This window comes from Cucumis sativus, chromosome 4 (assembly GCF_000004075.3).
Source record: "Cucumis sativus cultivar 9930 chromosome 4, Cucumber_9930_V3, whole genome shotgun sequence".
NCBI classification, from domain to species: Eukaryota; Viridiplantae; Streptophyta; class Magnoliopsida; order Cucurbitales; family Cucurbitaceae; genus Cucumis; species Cucumis sativus.
Window position 1 is genome coordinate 5,234,604 of NC_026658.2, and position 21,663 is coordinate 5,256,266.

A 21,663-nucleotide genomic window follows, 5' to 3' on the forward strand; every position below is an offset into this window, starting at 1 on the left:
TTAAAAAAATTATTTGCACGTAACGATTACTTAAAAAATGTTGAAAATTAGGACAAATAGTTTTACGAAAATTAGAACGATTTGATAAATTAAATATACAAAATTTGTGTGTTGGATTTATAAATAAATAAAATTCGTAACACTATTTGACTTGACGTTCTAATGAAATTATGTTATAGTAATTGATTTAAATATCCTATATTTGCAATTTTAATGAAATTATGTTATAGTAATTGATTTAAATATCATATATTTGTGTATTGCCGTTAGAATATAAATTTAAAAAGTTAATAATTTATTCGCACTTAATAATGACGTTAAAAATGTTAAAAAATGACATAGTAAGTAAATAAATTACTGAAATTTGCTAGAACGATTTGGTAAATTAAATATATGAAAATTGTGTAATAGAGTTACAATACAAATTTTAAAAGAAAATTAATAATTCACTAACACAAAACAATTGCGTAAAAAAGTTGAAAATAATCGTCGTATTTAAAGAAATTACTGAAAATTGTTATACAAAAATAAAACAATTTGATAAATTAAATATACAAAACTTGCATACTGAATAAAAAGAATAATTTTCATAACAGTGTCGTAACCTCCCTACGGAACTATTTCTTCAAACATGTCTTATCATACTCACCTCATACCCTTTCTCCAAACACATATTAAAATAACCACCTCAACCTTTTTCATGTAATCTTTCCTCAAAAACATCTTTATCATAATATTATTTCAAAGCCCTTTTTCGAAAGACATACTATCATAATTCAACTTTTTTCATAAACACGATTATCATAATTATTTTTCGGTAACTCAATCCTTCCTTAGACCACCCATTTAGTATTAAATTATTTTTAACTATTAAAACTTATGGAATTAAATTTGAAAACAAATACATATTGTTTATGCAATTAATTAATGAAGCATTGACAATTTGATCACGTTTGTTTGACATTAGCATGATTTTCTTAAGAAAAAAAAAGTTCTTCCTTTTGCTATTTTCCATTTTCAACGGGGTGTGCAGAAGACTAGACTCCCAACATTTCACACTGCAAAAATACTAAATTTGTTCAACCGCTCCACAAATGACACAACAAATAAACCAACGTCATCGATTTGTTGGTACAAGAAATTAAGGCAGCCATTTCAATTTGGTTTAAGGGTCATGATTAAAGCAGCAAACAATGGCGACTTTGTTTGAATTTTCAAAAGGGGTGTACGCGTAGCTTGATCGAAGAACCCACTTGCCTAGACTAGAGTTGCTATATAGAAATTTCCACAGAACCTCCAACTCCCGTCTCCCTTTTACCCATTTTATGTTTTTTTTCTTTCTTTCTTTCCTTTCAAAGCTGCATAGCTACGATTTCACAGCTCACCTTCTAAGGTCAGTTTAGCTTCTGGGTCTCTTTTGATTTCTTTTGGTTTGGGTTCAACTTCTTGTTAAGTTATGATCGTGTTCTTCGCTCTGCCTTGATTGGTGATTTACCCATCTTCATTTTCTTTTGTTGTTCTTGAAATTTGAAAAGAACTCTGGGAATTGGGTCAGTAGTCTGAATCGTTTATTTGCTAGTTCTGAAAGGATCTCGTTTCTTGATCAATTTTTTTTGTTGGGTTTGTTGACTTTCCTCTGTTAGATGGCGATGAACTTGAATTTGGAAGTGAATTCTGGGTTCAGGAAACTCAGAAGGTAAATTGTTTCTCTGGAGGTGACCTTGGCTGGATGATGCTTTGCTCACCATTGTCTTTCATGGTTGCTTCTTGAAGGCTATTGAGCTTTTTCTTCATACCATTACGATAAACATTTCTTATCAATTATGAGGATTCTTAATTACGATTCTCAATTTTCCATTTGGGTTCAACGTTTATATTACATTTCTTTTTGTTAGCAATTAGTCCTAAAAATTCCACTAATTCCCATAGATCTAGAAAATCATCTAGCTAATTTCACTTGAAAGGATGCTGCTGGTGAATGATGACGGGGGATGTGGTTTGCTTTTTGTTGGGCAGTGGCAAGGAACATATGTTTTTTCGTTATATCTGATCAAATAATCTTTGCAAATGTCAATCAATAATGAATTGTCGTTCATATGCACATTTTCTGAATTAAGGGAGGACTGAGTAATATCGGGTATAGTTTTTGTCATGATGCAAACCTGCTGCATTGTTGATTGTCTCTTGTTTGTTATTTTTTTGTATGTTTTTTTCCCCTCAAATAAACTTGTATTTATAAGTTGGAGAACTACACATTTTCCATCTTGAGATTATATGAACTAAGAAAATCATACTATTTTTGGACTATAATTATACAATAGTTGCCTCCATGGACGGTCTCTGCATAGATGATCTTCTTACTAAAAGTTAACAACATCTGAGATTCTTTTACATTTATTCTGTTCTATCCATGTATCTGACTCTAATCTGATTTGTTTCACCGACAGGTTTCAGTATTTAAGTCGGTTTGGTCATATTATTAACAGTCCTTGAAGGAGCAGGCAAAAGCTGCTGCTTTATCATATAGATATGACTTGCTTCCCTTTTTTGTTCAGCAAGAGGGTAAAAGGCCCAACAAGAAGTTCGGTCGACGAAGAAGGTAAATTAATCACCGGACATGCATAACCTCGTCTTAATGGGCATATTTGAAGAGTCTTTTGTTGTTAAAAATTTAAATATGTAAATTGAATGTGCAACTCTGTGCAGTCCTTTCTGCAAGGAATTCTAACATTCTCATTCTTCTTCTATGCAATAGATTTTTCGAGCATGCAAAATGTTAAATTTTACACATACAAAGAGCTAAAAGTTGCAACCGAAGATTTCAGCTTGGCGAATAAAATAGGGGAGGGTGGTTTTGGTTCTGTCTACAAGGTAGCTGAATATCTCTTTTAACATGAACTATAATTGTTTTTGCTTTATATTTAAAGCGTTTCTAAGTTACGTCATCCCCTATATTCATCATGAATATAACCTTGAGAACTACTGTCTATGATCAGGGAAAGCTAAAAGATGGAAAGCTTGCTGCCATAAAAGTTCTTTCGGCTGAGTCAAGACAAGGATTGAGGGAATTCTTGACAGAAATTAATGTCATCTCTAAGATAGAACATGAAAATCTGGTTCAGCTTTATGGGTGCTGTGTGGACGATAATCATAGAATTCTTGTCTACAATTACCTTGAGAACAATAGCCTTGCACAAACTCTTCTTGGTACGAATTGAATCCTAATCTCAAATTTATTTGCTTGAGTTGTATTCTTGAGCGTCCCTCTTTTTAGGATTATCTGCTTTCCTTTTCATTGTGAATAGAGGGTCGGAGGGCATGCTTTTGTTTGTTCTGTTAAACTGCAGTTCAATGCTCAAGATATTGTTTCTTTTTCAGGACGAGGTTACAGCAGCATCCAGTTTAATTGGCGAACAAGGTCTAAGATTTGCATTGGAATTGCACGTGGGCTTGCCTTCCTTCACGAGGATGTACAGCCACATATTATACATAGAGATATCAAAGCGAGCAACATTCTTCTCGATCACGATCTCTCTCCTAAAATTTCCGATTTTGGTCTTGCAAAACTTATTCCAGCCAGCATGACTCACGTCAGTACACGAGTGGCAGGAACAATGTAAGCCACTTTATTTCTGATTGAACTTTTTGATTATGCATACAATTTCTTGTGTGTCGTATAGAGATAAAAGACTTTTTTGGATGTTTGAAGAAAGACTGGTTTCTTGGTAGTTCATCTGTGGAATTGTAGCTCTGACACATCACAGTATAGGCAGAGTTTCTTTAATGATTGTTTGTCGTACAGCCGTATATTTTTGTGTTAAATTTGTACGTTTGCCTGTCTTGATCAAATAGTTTTATCTGGCTGTAGCATCAGTGATATTTTGCATTTGTTATGATTGTACAAACATTAAATTTGTAAGCACTAAAGCCTTGAGACCCAGGAACACAATAGCCAGAATTCAGTTCCCAACCTGAGAACAATCTTTTATCTTTTTTATCTCTCTCATTTGCTTGTCTGTCTTTGTAGATGAAATTTGATTTTTAATTTCTATTTGTGTTTGTTTAGTGGTTACCTAGCTCCGGAATACGCGATAAGAGGGCAGGTGACAAGAAAATCAGACATTTACAGTTTTGGAGTCTTGCTTGTGGAAATAGTCAGCGGAAGATGGAACACTAATACACAATTACCAATTGGAGAACAATATCTTCTTGAAAGGGTACGCCCAGGTTTCTCTAATCCGTTTTATTCATATTGTCCTCTCTTTATTCTTCCCATAAGTAGTGAACTATGATTATGTTAAGAACTATATTATTATTATTTTTAAATTCGAAAAAGGTTGTTCGCCAAAATGAACAAAGACTTGAAAATTGTAGAGACGTGAAGTAGGCTAGTATATCCAATGATACTTCCATTCAATATCTTTGCCTTTTAAATTCAACTCTATCTGTATTGATTCAGCTGCTAATTTTGTTTCTATTTAGATCTTGGAAATCACTTGAGCAAATCTTTTGATCACCGATCATTTGTTATAAAACAGACAGATTTAATTTCATTGCCTGCTGTGTACTAATGTGTTGAATCTATGTTTGAATGCTGCAGACATGGAATCTTTATGAACAAGGAGAGCTCGTTCTCCTAGTTGATACGTCCTTAAATGGGGACTTCGATGCTGAGATGGCCTGTAAATATCTAAAGATTGGCCTACTTTGCACGCAAGACAGTCCAAAACTCCGTCCATCCATGTCGACTGTGGTAAAGATGCTAACCGGTGAGATGAGTGTCGAAGACAGAAAGATATCGAAACCGGGGCTGATTTCAGACTTCATGGATCTAAAAGTAAGGAATCCAGAGGAAAATAAAGGGAACAGAGAGGGGGTGTCTTCTGATAGTCTGTCCTCAGGATCAAACATCCTTGGAAATTCAACAATGTCATCTGAAGCCTCAACTGTTACAACAGGAACCTTCACTGCACAATACGACAGGAATACTTTCTCATCTGCACTGTGAAAGTGACTAAACCCAATTTAATTTATTCTCTTGCGTAGTAGAGTTTTGGGAAAGAGTGTTACATTGTTTGATATGTTTTTTCTTTTGGCTGGAAGAGTTATTGGAAGGCTTTGTAATATATTGTATAAATCTACATGTGTTTCCTTGTTTACCTTGGCTTCCGCATTCTTTTTTCTTTTTTCATAGCAAACATGCTAATACGAAGATCATTTTAAACTTTTTGGTACATCCATGATTAAAATGATATCAAAATGTGTTGGGATAAACACCTTTTAACTTGGATCTAGGTTAAAATGCTAATCAACAATAATAACAATAATAATCAAAGTATTGACACAATTAATTTAACATGAAAAACTCTCCTTCAACGTTGGGAGTAAAAAACCACTCACATAGATAAGTCAAAATCTCCATTGTAATCCTTAAGGGAAATTGGAATTGATTACTATTTTAGCAATATCTCACAATATGTGGTACGTGGTAGGCAATTATCCACTAAAATTAGCTTTAAACAAAATCTCCATCATTTAGAATGAAGAATGAAGACACAAAATCTCCATCATTTAGAATGAAGAATGAAGACACTCGTACCAATAATATACTGACCATAGATCGATCCCCAAATAGATGAGGAAATAAACTGCACGAAATTTTTATTTTTCTATTTTTCTACTTACTGTGTACCCTCACGTAAAATTGTAAATAATAATAATAAAAAACTTAACAAATAAAAGGGCCGAACTTCACAAGTGAAATAAGCCCGTCACGGGGAAGATCATGTGTTCAAATCCTTACAACGTTATCTCCTCCCTCGTTTGATATTGGTGTTAAATATTATATTAAAATTGACTTCATCTATCAACTTAAGCTTTTGGATAAATTGACGATTTAAGTATATATACATTTTTATACAATGTCATTGATTATAGGCATATACACTTACATATACAATATCAATGGTAATGTTAACTTGTCTCGTTACACCTAGTTGTTTCGATAATTTATACATTTCATTCACCTTTTTCCAATGTCATACCACCATTTAAAATTGAGAAAACAAATGGATAAGATCCAAACTTTGCAATAACTTCTAATGTTTCAGCATGTGATGAACAAATTATATAATAGTTGAATATGTGTGTGTCTATGTATATATTGCTTCAAACTAATTGAAAATTTATGGACAAGGTGGGTTGGATTCCAGTTGTCTTTAGTAGAACCCAAGCATTGTAGCAGATCTATAGGACACGATGGATAAACAGAGCCAACCAAATGTGTTTGATCTTAGCTTATGATATATATTGAACAATAAAATAAAGGCAAATACGACGTAACCATGTCATTAGTGATAATTGCTATGTACTATTGACTATAAGTTTGAACATTCAAGTATGCATACCTCGCTTTCTTTTGAAAAGCCAACCTCATATTTATTGTACTATAAAAATGTAAATCAATAAAATAAATGTATCAAAACTCAATAGGTTTAATGGGTCATATATCATTGACCAAAATGTCAAATGTTTTAGCCTTTTCCTTCATACATATTATAAAAAACATCATATTTAAATATGCATGGATTACACATAAAATTTAAATTTGCCAATTAATTAAAAAAAGAAAGAAATAATTGACCATGGAATATATTAGATCTAAGATTTAAAAATGAAAAACATTTAACATAAAATAAAACAAATACACACATTATTTTATAAACTTGGTATATGAAAAATAGTTGATATTATATCAAACAATTAAATCAGAACTAAGATTTGAAACATAAAAAGTAATACAAGATTTATAAAGTTTTCAACAAAGTTCACAAATTCAATATAAAAAAGTTTACAAATTATTGGTCTTACTAACAATAATCAAACCATGGAAACTTAATAGTAAGTTTAAAAAGCTTGAAATTACAGTATGTATACATTTGTATAGGGAAGAAAGGTGGGATTTGATAGACCAAATTCTTTAATCTTTATTTCAAATTAAAAAATGGAGAAAAGGAATATATTTAATGAAATATTTACCTTTTTATTTTTAAAAAGAAAAGAAAAACCAATAATAAACTTATCAAAACAACAAGTCTACAAATTCAAAAACAAATTATTCCAACCACACTTACTCCAAATAAAAAATGTTCCTTTTCTAAAAAGAGACAATTAAGTCAATACTATAATGATAGCAAACTTTTTAACAAACATAACATGTATGATTTGATAAAATTTATATCATCGTGCTTATTAGCTAAATAATATATGCTTAAAGCATAATATAATAAAAAAAATATTTACAAATATAGAGATTAAGATAAAATAGCATATGTGTATATCCTGATGGAAGATAGATAAACAGTAATATTTTGTTATCTATTTAATTCGATAAAAATAAACGGTGTATTTAGAAAAACACAAGGAATAGAAAGAGAGAGTGAAAGTGGTATATTAGTTTTGTTTGGAAGAGTTCTCTCCCATGTCATGACAATAGAGTACACATTCTTTATTTTGCCATAACTTGCAATGAAGATTTTATAGTGTACAATAATTTAACAATAAAGAATTTGAATGTGAGTCAATTTGTGTTTTAAAAGGTTCAAACAAAATGATGAAGAATTAATAAGAATGTTAAGATGATTAATTTTGGAGAGAAAACTTGAGGAAGAAAATTGAAGTGGATCCCACAGAATCATTAATGTAAAAGCAAGCTCTCCTCTCCTCCCCTCCCTTTCTCTTCCGGCTGCCCCAGCTCCGTCCATCCCAATTTTCTCTCTCACCATTTTTACTCTCTCTCTCTCTCTCTCATCCATTTAAGACCAAAACTCTGCTCCAAGCTCTCTACTTTTTCAAACTTTTCATGTGGGCACTTTCTCTTTTCACGAGTTATGCAATGTTATGCTTCTAAGAGAAAAAAAGAGAGAAAAAAGAGAGTTAGGGTTTCATTTCATCTTTTCTCTCCTTCACTACCCAGATTAGTTTCATTTTGATTCCTTCATTTAAAGCTTTGATTGAAGGATTTGAATGACACCTTTTTGTCTCTTGGGGCTCCATTCAACTTCTTCTTGTGTTGGGCTCTTCTATTTCTTCTTCTGATTCTCAATGTGCTGTTTTCTCTGTTCATTCTTGTTTCCCCCATTGTTTTGATTTTTGATTTCTTATCCGACATGTGTTTCTTCTCCTTGATTCTTGTGCCTAAAGAAGAAACTGAGATATTCCTTTTTTGGGTACTCTTCTTGGGTTGCTGTTGATTTTCAAGGATGGTAGTATGTGGGATCTTTTGATTGTTCCTCTTTTTCTTAGAAAAGTGTTCCTGCTGGTTCTTCTTTTTTGTCTTTTTTTTTTCTTCGTGGAAACTTACATGTGAAGCAATTTGCGTTGAACAAACTGACTACCCCTTATCGTGATCGAATTTAACTCATTCCACTATTTACAAAGGGTTTCCCTACTTACTTTAATGTGTGGTTGTGCGTAAAGAAGTTTCCTGATCTTCTTGCAGCTAGAAACCCGTGAATTGGTGGCTCATGGGCTTCCTTTTTTGTGATAGTCTAAAGGAAAGATCAAGGTTTTAGATTCATTTTCCATGGGGTGCATTTTAGATTTTACATCCAAATTCTCAAGGGAGACTGTGTTTTTTGGTAGCATTGATTGCTATCTATAGCAATAGCAGCAGCTTCTCTTCTAGGGTATTTCAATAAAGGGTTTGGCTTTGGTTTTTAGCTGCCATGGAGGATATAGGTCTTTTCAAGCAAGGATGGAAATGGTTTCAGTCGCAGAAACACACTTACTCGCGTGCTCGAACTGCGTTTTTTAGTTTCAGAGACAAAGTTGGGATGTTTATTGAGAGACATTGGCCAACAGTGTGCCGAGGCTGTGCCTGGATGGGGAGTTTACTACGTTTAGTAGTGCTTCAATGGTGGGACTGCATTATAAAAGGCTTCAGATCGCTTATTGGATTAGGCTCTGCTGCATTGCTTCTTATAATGTGGAGTTGCTTTCTTAGTTTAACCTCCATGTCCTGCCTGGTTTACGTTCTTCTTAGTATGGTATATTCCTCTCTGATACCTGATAAAAAGTTCTTTCTGTTATTTTGGGTTATTTCAGAATTAGGATCTGGATGTTGCTTGAAATGATAACGAGATTTAAGAAGTTAAGTTCCAAACGGTTCAATCGAATGAGATCAACAGTTGGTCAAACGATTGACGTCTGGCTAAAACTTTACACTGGATCTTCACTGTTATAAATTTGACAATTGAGAAGCTAGAGATGTTTAACATTCTATCCACAAAGGTTCATACTAGTATTCAACTACCTTACTTTTCCATATAATCCTTGGTGGTGCCATTGTTTTGCTACTCGTGGTTGAGTTAGGGTGACTATGAATGGTTTAGATTTTATTTTCATGATGTAAGTTTGTTGAAAACATCACTGTAAAGGTACCTTGGGGTTTATTGTTCTGTTAATAGCTGAAACACTTTGGTATTGGTAGCCATTTGTTAAAGTGGATCTTTGACTCAGGGAATTCTCTCCTGTTTCCTTCTCTAGCATCTAGTCCCGTTCTTTGAATTACAATCCCAGTAGCTTTACAATGTCATGGAAGTTGGCAATAATCGATATATTTTCTAAGTTACTTTGATAAAATTATTTGTTAAGTTGCTTTACAAGGTTCCTTCTATTTTAGTTTAGTAGTGATTACGTCAATAAAATGAAATTCCATTTCATTATACTTATAGCTTAGTCCACTGTTTCAGGGAGCTGCAGGAGTTGCTGTTCAATATCTGGGTTACACTCCTGGACTTTTTATTGTGGGGCTCTTTGCTATTCTAGTCTTGTGGATGTATGCTAACTTTTGGATTACAGGGACGTTGTTTATAGTTGGAGGTACAAACTTCTTTCCATAAATTGGGCTCTTTGTAATTACCAGTTTAGTCTCATATTCATTTAGATTAGGGTCTGCCCTTGTTGATAGGGTTGAGACTCCATTTCTTTTCCCTCCCTATGATATGTGTTACTTTTCACATTTCTCATTCTCGGTTTCCTACACAGACACATATCTTAATAGTTAATACTGTGTTACAGAGTTGACTACTAGATCTTTTCCATGGTTGTGGTTTGCGTGTCTTCATAGTAGCCAATAGCCATAGTTTACTTCTATTTTTTGTGATTGAAGGTTCAATGTTCCAATCTGTGTATGGCTTTCCACAATGCAATTATTTTTTCTGTAGTCAACGGGGTAAAAAGGAAAAAACAACCACATATATTTCATAAATAAGTCTATTGAAGCTATTGGGGGAAGGTGAATTATGGCAACGTTTCACCATATTAGATGTTATATTGACTGAAAAAGTGCTATTTTGCATACAAATGTTGTCTCTGCATCTTCCAAGACTGATATCTTATCTGTGAATTGTCACGAGGGTGTTACAAAAGTATCAACTAATTTCTCCGTTTGTATGGAGTTACATGTACTAATAAAATGTCTATAGTACTGGGAAGGAAAATGTTTATGGGCATATTATCTCTAAAATAAATATTTTAAATTTAGAAATGACATGTAGAGAAAGATAGATGTTTCCAATACTTTCCAATTTTACTGCACACTGCTCATGGTGGTTGCAATAAGAGATCTATATGAACTTTTTATACTTCTGCACACCACTATTCACCCTTATGCCCACTTTAGTATCCGTTTCCCTTAAGGGTAAATTTTCTTGATGAATCTATACTCCACTTCAATCAAATTGCTATTTGAATCTTGAAATTCTGTCAGTTGATTTGGGTTTTTGGTTATCCTTTCTTATTTGCAGGTTATTTATTCTCTCTTAATCATGCACGGTTGGTGGTCTTGATGGCAACTGTATATGCTATATATTGTGTCAAAGTTCGTGTTGGATGGCCGGGTGTCTTTCTCTCAATAAATCTTGCATTTCTATCCAATGATGCATTAAATTATTTGCTCCAATGGTGTGATAAGGCGAGTGAGAGCTCACATTTTGAAGAGCAGAAACAATCTGAAACAGTTTCGGGAGATGAATTCTCAGGAGAGTGTGAATACTCTATTCCTACCAGTGAGTCGGAGAAGGTTCATCCATGCAAGTCAGCCAGCCCAACTGTTGTGACATCTGTTGTTGATAACCAAAAAGAGGCTTCTTGTAGCAAGGTGACCAAAGATCAGACTGATTCAGTTGATGAGATGAAAAGGATTTTGGATAGTGGGGACCATTATGAAGCGCTGGGATTTACACGTCACAAGAAGATTGATGTCATAGTTTTAAAAAAGGAATACAGAAAAAAGGTGACGTGGTGTGCTCATTATTTTGGAACACAATTTCCCTTTTTCACATTTGAAAAATAATGGGGGTCTAATTATGTAATTTAGTCATTGGGATCACTCTCAAACACATTTTTCTTGTGAATTATAAAAATATATCTTGAAGGGGAACTGACTTGCAGTATGTGAATGAAACGTTACTATATTCCTTAGATATTTTTCCTGTTAGGCATGTTCCTCAGGAAAATTCTTAAAACCATCACTATCTAGTGGAAATTGACCTATAATTGTAACAGAATTCTTATCTATATTGAGACATATGTCAGATGTAGTAACATGTTGATTTTCTAACTTAATATTTAAATATATAGTGATCTATTCGTGATTTTATGTCATGTGACTCATGTCTATGCTATTTCATATGAAAAGATGCTACACTTCATTTTTTGTATCATATTAACATATTTATATAACTCTTAATCAGTTTTGGTACATTGGTATACTGCTTTTTTTTTAAAGAACATATTTAGGGTATGTTTTGAAATTGATCACTGTTTGGGTGAAACAATATCAAAGAAGTTAGATAAATTTGCCTGGAAAAATTATTGTACTCCCATGGTCTCAGTCCCGGCTACATAGCTGAGAATATTATATGGGAAAAGTAAAATGATGTCAGAGGCTAATGAAATTCCTTTCCATTTGCTCTTGATGCCAACATTCTAGTATTAGTCACTCCTAGAATCTCTTGAGGAAAAATTGTACTAATGTTTGTCTTTTCTTTTAGGCCGTGCTTGTGCATCCTGATAAAAATATGGGAAGTCCATTGGCGAGTGAGTCATTTAAGAAGCTTCAATGTGCATATGAGGTAATGTTAACTTTTTTGTCTTAGCTTTCTGTTTCTTCAATCATATCTGCCGCGAGAGTTGTGAGTGGCTTTCAACTCTATGGCCATTATCATCTCTTACTCATGTTTGCATGGAAAATTAGGTTCTTTCTGACTCTGTGAAGAAAAGAGACTATGATGAGCAATTGAGAAAGGAGGAATCGAAGACTAAAAGTGTCTGCCAGAGGTCCCAGTCCTATGGGACTTCACAACAGGTTGTGCATAATCTTTGTACGATTGATGCTGACATTTTATAGTTTAATTTATGTGTGTTTCATTCATGATAAATGTTCATTTGTTTCTAACTCAGATGATATTTATGGTAATTAGAAAGGAAGCTAATACAATTATACTAATAAAGATGGCAATTTCTTTCTGACTAGACTCTGTAGGAGGGAGAGAGAGAATGAAGCATCTTCTAGGCATTAGTCAATCTTATTCTTCGGTTCAATATACTTTCAAGTTACGTCTAGATGGCATTGTAAGATTTGAAGCATTTGCTTACATAGACTCTTCGGAGTTGTTTGGGCGTAGAGTTGCTGTAGTTTGTGGTTATTGTAATATGTGGAATTATATAATAGTTTTGTGGAGTTAGAATAGTTTGTCTTTGGGGTGTAGGCTATTTTATCTGAGTTTAGATAGTTTGTATTTGTGATAATCTGAGTTTAGGAAGTTTGTATTTGCGATGCATGCTATTTGAACCTAGATTCAAGAAGTTTATGTTTGGGGGGTAAATTATTCTAGTTCGAGTTTACAATTTATGTGTTTAGGTTGCTGAATTTTTTAACCTGGAGTTCTTAAGTTTGGTATCTAAATATCATATTTTGTAAACAGAAATAAAAATATTTGTTCTGCCAATCTTTAAAAATGCATTAGATTTTAAGTTACGTTCTTCTCCGTTCATTTGGTCATTTTGGGGTTGAAAGTGCACAAAAGCAACCAATGCTCTAAGTCCATTTACACAATTTTGTTTGGTTTGCTCTACACTCAATGTTTCTAGAATGCCAAATTACAATAAAAGAAGACTAATACCATGCACCGGTCATCGACCAAGTATAGGTGGTTGCTGGAGGTGATTGTCAGAGTTGACCGTTAGAAGTCGTTATCATTGCAAATAACTGGGGCTGGTTGCTGCTGAAATTTGTCGTTATTGGTGGTTTTTGCAGAAGTTAGTTGTCTGAGTTGGTGGAGTCATTAGAAACATGGGAGAGAGAGAGAAATGGTTATTTTAACCATTGAGATGAAAATACTACCTTAGCCACTGAGTTAAAGTAGCCCCTTACTCCCATTTTCTTAAAGCCTTCCCCAAGTGTTTGAGTGAGCTATTATAACCGCTCAACCCATTCCAAATTGGAGCCTCAGACTACTGTCCTTTTGTTTCCTATATGGTGGAATCCATTGTTGTTTCTTCTGTAGATTTGTGTGATTCTTTTTAAATTATTGATTGTGAATTAATGGCTTGAAAATTATTTTTGAAGATAGACGTAGGGAGAGGAACCAGTCTAGATTTTGATACCTTTTTAAGAATTAGTTTCATAACCTCCATTTGAGATACTGGCCCAAAGAATTTAAGTGGCAATGCAAGTCGCCTCTTACAGAAGAAGCTTGTACCTAATCCTTAATTATGCATGCTTTCACTGTTAGATTCTTGTGACTACTTGAAGTGAATTAATTTGTCGGGGACAAGTGTGGCTTCTGAGGCTTGTTTCTTCTTGTCTGAGCATTTCTCAAGTTGCTAGTGTATAAGCAACTTTTAATCTACTCTGTGAGCAGATGAATTCCGATTATTGCTCTGAGGAGTCAAGACGCATACAGTGCAGTAAATGCGGTCATTCACACATATGGGTCTGCACAAATAGGAATAAGACGAAGGCAAGATGGTGTCAGGTTATTCTCTAAGCTTTATATGTACTCTCTGTTTGAATCTCTCTTTGTGTGAATTTTAATTTTGAGAATAAGTTTGTTCGGTACACGCTTTGATGTCAGGATTGTTGTCAATATCATCAAGCTAAGGATGGAGACGGATGGGTCGAATATAAAGGTTCTCTAGTCTTTGATAAACCTCAGAAAGTAAGTTCCTTCACATACTCAAGCTCAAGTATTTTTTCTTGCTTGTTCCCTTTACTTTTTCTATCCATTGTTTTCAATCAACCATGAAGGGGAGTATCTAATGATTGTGATCCTTTATTAGATCTCTCTAGCCTCTTTCAAGTTCTCTACCAACAATATTATGTTTTTCTTTCCTTTTCTTTTCCTTTCTATTTTTCTTGATAGTAAAATGTCCATGAAATAATGTCCCAAGTCCCAACCTTATTGCCCTGTATTGACTTTATCCGACGTTAGATCTAGGAGACAACATGGGGTTCCATTATATTATTTATTCTCATCTTGTCTTATATAGAGATATGTTTGATATCCATATTTTACTGTTGTCCATCTAAAAAGTTGATTTACTCTTTTAAACGTTACCTTTTCTTTGTAGATGGATATTCCACGTGCTTTTGTTTGTGCCGAGAGCAAAATCTTTGATGTGTCCGAATGGGCGATTTGTCAAGTAAGTGGTTGATAGTCTGTAATTTAATAGCTTGGGTTCATGCTCTGATCTTCAAGGATTTAAGTTCTAAACTGGACTTTGGAGCAGGGAATGGCTTGCAGGCCCAATACTCATCGCCCAAGCTTTCATGTAAACATGGTCGGTTTAGGGAAAACCACACAACGATCCAAGTCGAGTAGATTTCCTTGGGAATTGGATGCTGAAATGATGGATGAAGACGAGGAAGAATTTGAGCTGTGGCTTCAGCAGGCTTTAGCCTCTGGTCTTTTTTGCGAAACCTCGAAACGGAGAAAGAGCTGGAGTCCATTCAAGCTGGGCCAGAAGATAGGGAGCAAACAATGGCGAAGAACATCATGCTAGAGCAGCAAAGACCTGGGTCTCAGCAGTTTTGCTTGCTTATTCCCAAGGAGAAATGTGCACGTGCCACCTTCTCATTCACAAGGTACGAATGAGAAACGATTTACTCAACCAGTTGGAAGAATGCCTAGACTTATTGAAATCACGAGGAAGACATAACGTCGACAATAATATAGGATTCACTGGGTCTGGTGGCAGGTTTAATCCAAAGCTTAGGCAAATAGCCTTTGTTGCTTAGATTCTCACACATCCTCTTAGATACCTAAAGCATGAGATCCCTTGTAACTTTTTGGCCTCAATTCCAAGTACCTCCAAATCTTGTCCTCTATGTTAATTGAAAATATATCTGCTGCTGTTGCTTCAGTTTCTTCACCCCCTTCAAAATTCAAGCTAAATCCCAATCTTCTAGAAGATTTAACTTGTACACTTCCCAATCTCATGTACATATCTTCTCTCTTTTTTTAGTTTTCTTATTTATATTATTGTTTGCCTTCAAGGCATGGCTTCTTATGTTAGGTACGTAGATAAATTTCAACATTCAGCATTAGCAGCAGAATTCTCTTTTTTGATTAATGTGTTAACAACCTGATTCCCACCGTTTTCTCCATTCACATTCTTTTTCTGTGAGATTGCTCTTTCTTTATGTTACTGTTTTTTTTCCTCCTCTCTTTGTAGATTTATCTTCATTTTCAAAACACAAGAAAAGTTATGATGAGTTGGTTTAGATGATGCAAGTAAAAGCTTAGGTAAATGGTTTGTCTGAAGGCATTTAAGTACATTTTACTTGGCATTCTTTTTTATCAGTTGGAGGTTTTGTAGCTTAAAGTTGAGGATTTTGGATATTTTTGTTTATCTTTTCTTTGTTCGAGAGTTCTAGTCTGATGTGACCTAGGAATGTATTAGTGATTAAGAGATCTATATATTATGAATCTTCCTATTCCTATTAGGTACAAAGAAAGAATGTGAAATATGAGTTCAAGTTGAGTTGTACTTGGGTGGACAAAGTTTTAGAATTTCCTTTACATATGGTCACTATTGCCCTTGTTCTTTTATATTCATTTTCTCAATTTCCTTTGTCTCTTCTCTTCTCATCTATAGATTCAAAAAGGAAAAAAAAAAAAAAACTTGAGAGGAGGTTCCAGATGTAGAACAAAAGCATAAAAAAAAAGTGGCAGTGTGTTAGAACATAGAAAGAGGGGAAAGAGATATTTGTGACACAAAAAGGAAAAAAATTATATTTAGTTTAAAATATCCATAATAAAAGATATATATATATATATTTTGGAGAATTGCGGCAAATATTTATACTCTTTGGAAATATGAGGTGATAATTTTTTTTTTCTCTAAGTAATTAAGAGTAAAATAAACATGAATGTTTATATGCTATAAATTTTTTTTGGATTTTAACTATAAATGTCTATAAAAAAAAACTGTATAATTTCTGTTATATATATGAATATAATTTCTGCTATATATATATGAAAAATGGTTGTAAATGAAAACTGTTGAAATGTTTATACAGTAGACAAAAATTTTAAATGAATAATAGACTAAATATTGTAGTAATAGAATTATAGAAATATAGGTTTAAGTGTCTATCCTTAATCAAATTTGAAATCTTATGTATTTATTTGCTAAATTTGAAAATAAGAATTGAGTTCACTCCTAATTTCAACAAATAAAATTAGAATATTTTTAAAGTTCACAAATGGCGACTCTTGCACAAGATGTTCCATTAAAAAAAAAAAATTAAACTTCAGTATGTTTTTCTTTGAAATTTAATGAATTTGGAGACGAGGAAGAGCAACAGAAGTTGTATACTTTATGGGTTAATAATATGGAGTTTAATTTCATGAATGAAATGATGAAGATGCGACAATTGGATTTGACAAATAAACATTGCTTCATCGTTTAAAAACATCTTCCCTCACCGCAAAAGGACACAACCATGGCGTTATCCACTACCTTATCTCTTCACGGCGCCGGTGCCGGAACCTTGTTTGGCGCTGAGCTCCGGCAATTGGGTCACGATTATTTCGGAGTTTTCAAAAGACCCAGAAAACAAATTTTCTGCTCATGCTGGAATGGGTCTCCATTTCCTTACCGAAACTGCCTTTGGAGGGTACCCTCTGTCAATAACTTCCATTTGAAGTCAATGGAGTCCTCGCCATTGTTCGCCGTCGGAGGAGAAGCTGAAGATGGCTTTTTATCGGTATTTTCTTTTCATTTCCTTTGTTTGGAACTAACTTGAATTATGTTTCGTTAATATGTATTTGGAATAGATTTCGTTCTTGTTACTAATTGATGTGTGGTTTCTGGGATTTCGTTGAGGCATAACTTGATTGATCGAAATCTTACCTTTTTCTTTGTTCAAAATGGATGTTATTTGCTAAAAGAAAAGAGGCTTCTCTCTTATCTTTCCCCTTTATTTTTGGAGCTGAAGCTACTTGGGATTATGGGAGGAACCTTATCTACTTGGAAGTTATTTGCAAAAAGAAAAAGAAGCTCACTTATCTCTCTCTCTTTGTATTTTTTTTCCTTTTGCACTGGTTGTTTGAATGCTGCAGCTAATTGGGAATTGATAAGAACCTTGTCAAAATTAAGAAAGTTATTAGCAAAAACAACAGGAGCCCTCCTCCTTGGATCTACTGGGGAAGAATATTCTCAAAATGAGAGTAACTTGCAAAATAAAATTAGTCTCTCCATCTCCCTCTTTCATATTCCCTTTACTTTGATCTTTGGATGATGCAGCTGCCTGAGAGGAGCTTCATCAAATCGGAAGTTTCAAAAGAAAGAAGAAATCTGTCTCTCTCTTTCTCTCTTCTGTAGTTTTCCTTGATAATGGTGGGATTGAGTTACTTTGAACTGTATTAAACATTCAGTATTGAGTACAGTGATTTAGCCTATGAATCATACTTTATGTTTCTTTACTGGGTTCTAAATGATGCTTTTTGTAAAAAGGAAACAAGAAACTGACGATTGAAGAGGCTGAATCCAAGACACTCTTTTGAATTGTTCTGGAACTTGTATGTTCATTTACTTGCTGATCTTCGTAGAAAAATCAAGTCATCATTATGTTTTCATTTTCAGACTCAAATTTAATTTGGATTTTGGTGAAGGAAAAAAAATACTAATCAAACCGATCTATACTAACTCTGGATATCAATTTATTTTAAATGATTGCCTTAGGGTAAAGATCGTAATGGTTTCTATTACACATTCTAAATGTCTGATATTTTTGTTGCTGTTGCACGTTACTGCAACTACTTGCGATACTTGCGATACTGTCAGACTCAAACTTAAATTTGGTATAAAGGAAAAAAAAAATACTAATCAAACTGGTCTGCACTAACTTTTGATATTAATTTATTTTAAATGATTGCCATAGGGTAGAGATCTTGATGCATTTTATTGCGCATTTAAATGTCGGATGCTTTTTGTTGTGAAGTACTGCATTTGCTTGTGATATTGATCAACCCAGTCAATGATTTCTGGCAGAATATGAATGATGAAACCGATGACATGTATGATGAATTGTTCAAGAAATATGGGAATGTGGTATTCAAGAGCAATGACCAAAAGCCTCCCAGTGCAGAAATTGACGATGACTCGGAAAGCCTTTCATGTAAGTGATATCTCTTTACATTAGCAAGATCAAGAAGCAAACATAAGCATGTTGTGGACAAATCTGTTGTGTTCATGTGGTGATTTGCCTGCCAACTGCCTGCTTCATCTATGAGTATAATGAATAATCTTAGCTAATATATCTTAATTTGATATGGTTTCTAGTAGTGTTGTTGTTAAGTATTTAAACGAAAGGAATGGAACAATCTTATCATTCTTTGGTTGAATCAGTAACAGAAATGGGAAGTGGAATGGAAAAAATGATTTCCTTGGCATTTCCAGAGGTTTCTTTTCCCCTCTCATTTGATGTGAAATGGTTACGTACAAATTACATATCTATCCAAAAACAAGTGTAGATCGTCGAATCCACCTGGGCAGTCCTTTTAATTGGAGAAGTTGAGAGAATTCATATTCATTCTGAAGGGATTGAATAAGCCTTTTGGATGTGTACCATAGACAACAAAATAGCGAAAGAAAACAGTCTAAGGGCAGCGGAAGATGTGACCCTTCCTGTAGAAACTAAAAAACTGCTATCCAGTAGTTTCGAATCAGTTAAAAATGAATTTTGTTTCTCACACGCCACCAGGACACTCTAAGCTGTACATTACTACAAAAACCCTCAAAGAGCAATCAAAGATAGAAAACAATAGGTACCTCAAGTTTTCAACTTTTCAATAGGCAGAAAGCAACTATGGACGAACAATTAGTACATAATTAACATACGTATTTTGTCCAGTTATATTGTGAATTCAAAACTTCATTACATGGAATGATTCGTGAACTAATTTTCCAATGCTTATCTCTGTAGTTGCTGTATCAATGGCGAAGGTTGCAAGTGATGTAAAGGCTGCAGATATCCGGGTTCTATTTGTGAAACCTCTAGTTTATTGGACAAGATTTTTCATCATTGCAACAGCATTTTCTCGCCCTCAGATCGATGCTATTGGGTACTGCTGCCTTTTTGGTTTGTTGTCCTCTTATCGCTTGCAATAAGGAAATCTATATATGAAGGTTTTCCTTAAACTGATGTTCAATTATATTTTCCAATGCAGATCCCGAATAAGAGATCTTGCCGAGAAGAAGTATGGAAGAAGTCCTTCTGGTGATGTGAAGCCAAATTCCTGGACTTTGTTGGATTTTGGTATGCACTATTTGTATTTCACTTTGATGATAAATGAGTGTTCCGTTAGAGATGATGGATGCACCAGAAACCTGGACAGAGAACCAATTAGAAAGAAACAACTTGTGTTGAACTAATAGCTATACGAAAATACGTAGTATACCTAGAGGAAAAAAAAACTCCTGAAATGATCCTTCTAGGTACTAGTTCAAGCTCTTTGGTGGATGTTTCTAAATAGCAGCTTTTAGAGTGAGCAAAATTTTTCTGAGATTTAGTAGTAGGGATGGATGATGAACTTAATGTAAGTAGTGAGGCCATTTAATTTGGTGGCATCCCATTTATATGAAAAAGGAATTGATGTATAAATGTCCGTAGCGAAGATCTAAAGAGCATTAGATTCTAATCTCGTGAAGTACCAATGCTTCAATCTTTAAAAAAAACCATTTCAGATTAAGTCTATCAAAATGAAATGTGATTTTTCACCAATCAGAGCTCATCATTTAATATAGAGCGGATATGGCTTTGAGACCTCTTTGTGACTATAGGATCATTTTATCATCGCTTTATTATCGGTGTGCTATGCCTTTTTCCATATTATGTGTGAAGTCCATTTTGGAATTCAGTTAAGATATTAGTCCAAAATGTGCATCGATTGATCTTTGATACCGAAGAACTAAGAAGTAAAGCAAATTGCTGTGATGTTTTTTGTTCTCAGGAGATGTGGTTATCCATATTTTTCTACCCCAGCAGAGGGCATTCTATAACTTGGAAGAGTTCTATGGCAATGCAACTCCCGTGGAGCTACCGTTCGAAAACCAACGGCCGTTTTGAAGTAAAAACCGCAGCGGATTTCCCGCCGAGCAGCTGATGGTGAAGGAAAAATGCAGTTTGTTGGCAGCTGGTGAGGCAGATTGCTTATGTTTGTTGTGTCCTCTCATGAAAACAGCTACCATGTGAAGTGTTGCAGAAGCAGCTGCATGAGTTGGGAGTTCCAACTTCTGACTGCTTGAGGTTGAAGACAGAATCACTTGGCAGATGGTGGTATTATTGAGAGCCCTATCCCAAACTTTCTTCTGTCTCCTAACTCTCCCTTTCTCTTTCTCTTTCTCTTTCTCTCTCTTATGAATCACTGGTTTGATTTGAGATAGTTTTTAAGTAAAGTTAGTTGTTATGAATCTAGTTGGTTAGAAGGGGCCCTATTACTTACACCAATGAATTAAGATTCCATTACTAATTGGAGAAAACTTGTAGGAGAATTAAAATGAATTTGGTTTGGTCAAGTATTGTATTCGAATTTCTTGTATATTAAGGATATCAGAGAATCTCCATCTCATACTATTGTATTCAATATTCATATTGTTCTCATGGTTGAAGTGAGAATTGATTTTTAATTTGCAGAATCTTTTGTTAAACTACAAAAATGAAAATCAAAAGAAATAAAACAGATTTGGATCAACATTTTAAGCGATTTTGGGAGACTTTAATACTTCTCTTCTAATCCTGAATTGTCTGGCGAATAAAAAATGGCTTTTAAAACAATCAAGTTGGTTTGAAATCTTCTTTTCTTTTCTATTTGAAAAATCACTATAGAATTTATTCCTAAATAATAATAATGGACCAACAATCACTTTACTTTATGGTTATGCAATATTTGTCTTTAATTGATTTTTTTCCACTCTTGTAACTTGTGATTTTAAGTGCCAACCATAGATTAATTACATATGATAAATCAATTGAGTAATGATTAAAACTTATAGCGTATAGAGTAAAACTATTGTGAATTAGTCTCTTAATCAATTTGGAACCTAAAACCTATTTATTAATCACTATAAGGTTGGGGGATCGCATGCAAT

The 21,663-nt window shown here is 34.0% G+C and overlaps 3 protein-coding genes across 5 annotated transcripts; all 3 read left to right on the forward strand.

The window, feature by feature from the left end:
• The first annotated feature begins 1,149 nt into the window (after positions 1-1,149).
• On the forward strand, positions 1,150-5,184 carry LOC101216433 (cold-responsive protein kinase 1). 3 transcript variants are annotated; one of them, XM_031884037.1, is made up of 8 exons: positions 1,150-1,393; positions 1,644-1,696; positions 2,448-2,599; positions 2,756-2,871; positions 2,997-3,207; positions 3,379-3,616; positions 4,067-4,217; positions 4,601-5,184. In XM_031884037.1, exons 3-8 carry the CDS (start codon positions 2,530-2,532, stop codon positions 5,006-5,008), a joined length of 1,194 nt encoding a protein of 397 aa, XP_031739897.1. In that variant the 5' UTR covers positions 1,150-1,393; positions 1,644-1,696; positions 2,448-2,529; the 3' UTR covers positions 5,009-5,184. The 3 variants fall into 3 exon arrangements, with proteins under 3 accessions (XP_031739897.1, XP_004147755.1, XP_031739898.1); XM_004147707.3 differs by lacking the exon at positions 1,644-1,696 and having other exon boundaries at positions 1,151-1,393; XM_031884038.1 differs by lacking the exons at positions 1,150-1,393; positions 1,644-1,696 and adding an exon at positions 1,743-1,759.
• A 2,528-nt stretch (positions 5,185-7,712) lies between these two features.
• Positions 7,713-15,677, forward strand: LOC101216675. The gene is made up of 9 exons (XM_004147708.3): positions 7,713-9,047; positions 9,753-9,882; positions 10,809-11,296; positions 12,057-12,137; positions 12,260-12,370; positions 13,929-14,042; positions 14,142-14,225; positions 14,638-14,709; positions 14,797-15,677. The coding sequence occupies exons 1-9, from the start codon at positions 8,727-8,729 to the stop codon at positions 15,067-15,069; spliced, it is 1,674 nt and encodes a 557-aa protein (XP_004147756.1). The 5' UTR covers positions 7,713-8,726; the 3' UTR covers positions 15,070-15,677.
• A 1,204-nt stretch (positions 15,678-16,881) lies between these two features.
• LOC101216905 (protein Iojap, chloroplastic) lies at positions 16,882-21,203 on the forward strand. The gene is made up of 5 exons (XM_004147709.3): positions 16,882-17,278; positions 18,565-18,691; positions 19,499-19,637; positions 19,743-19,831; positions 20,526-21,203. Exons 1-5 carry the CDS (start codon positions 17,015-17,017, stop codon positions 20,639-20,641), a joined length of 735 nt encoding a protein of 244 aa, XP_004147757.1. The 5' UTR covers positions 16,882-17,014; the 3' UTR covers positions 20,642-21,203.
• Positions 21,204-21,663: the final 460 nt, after the last annotated feature.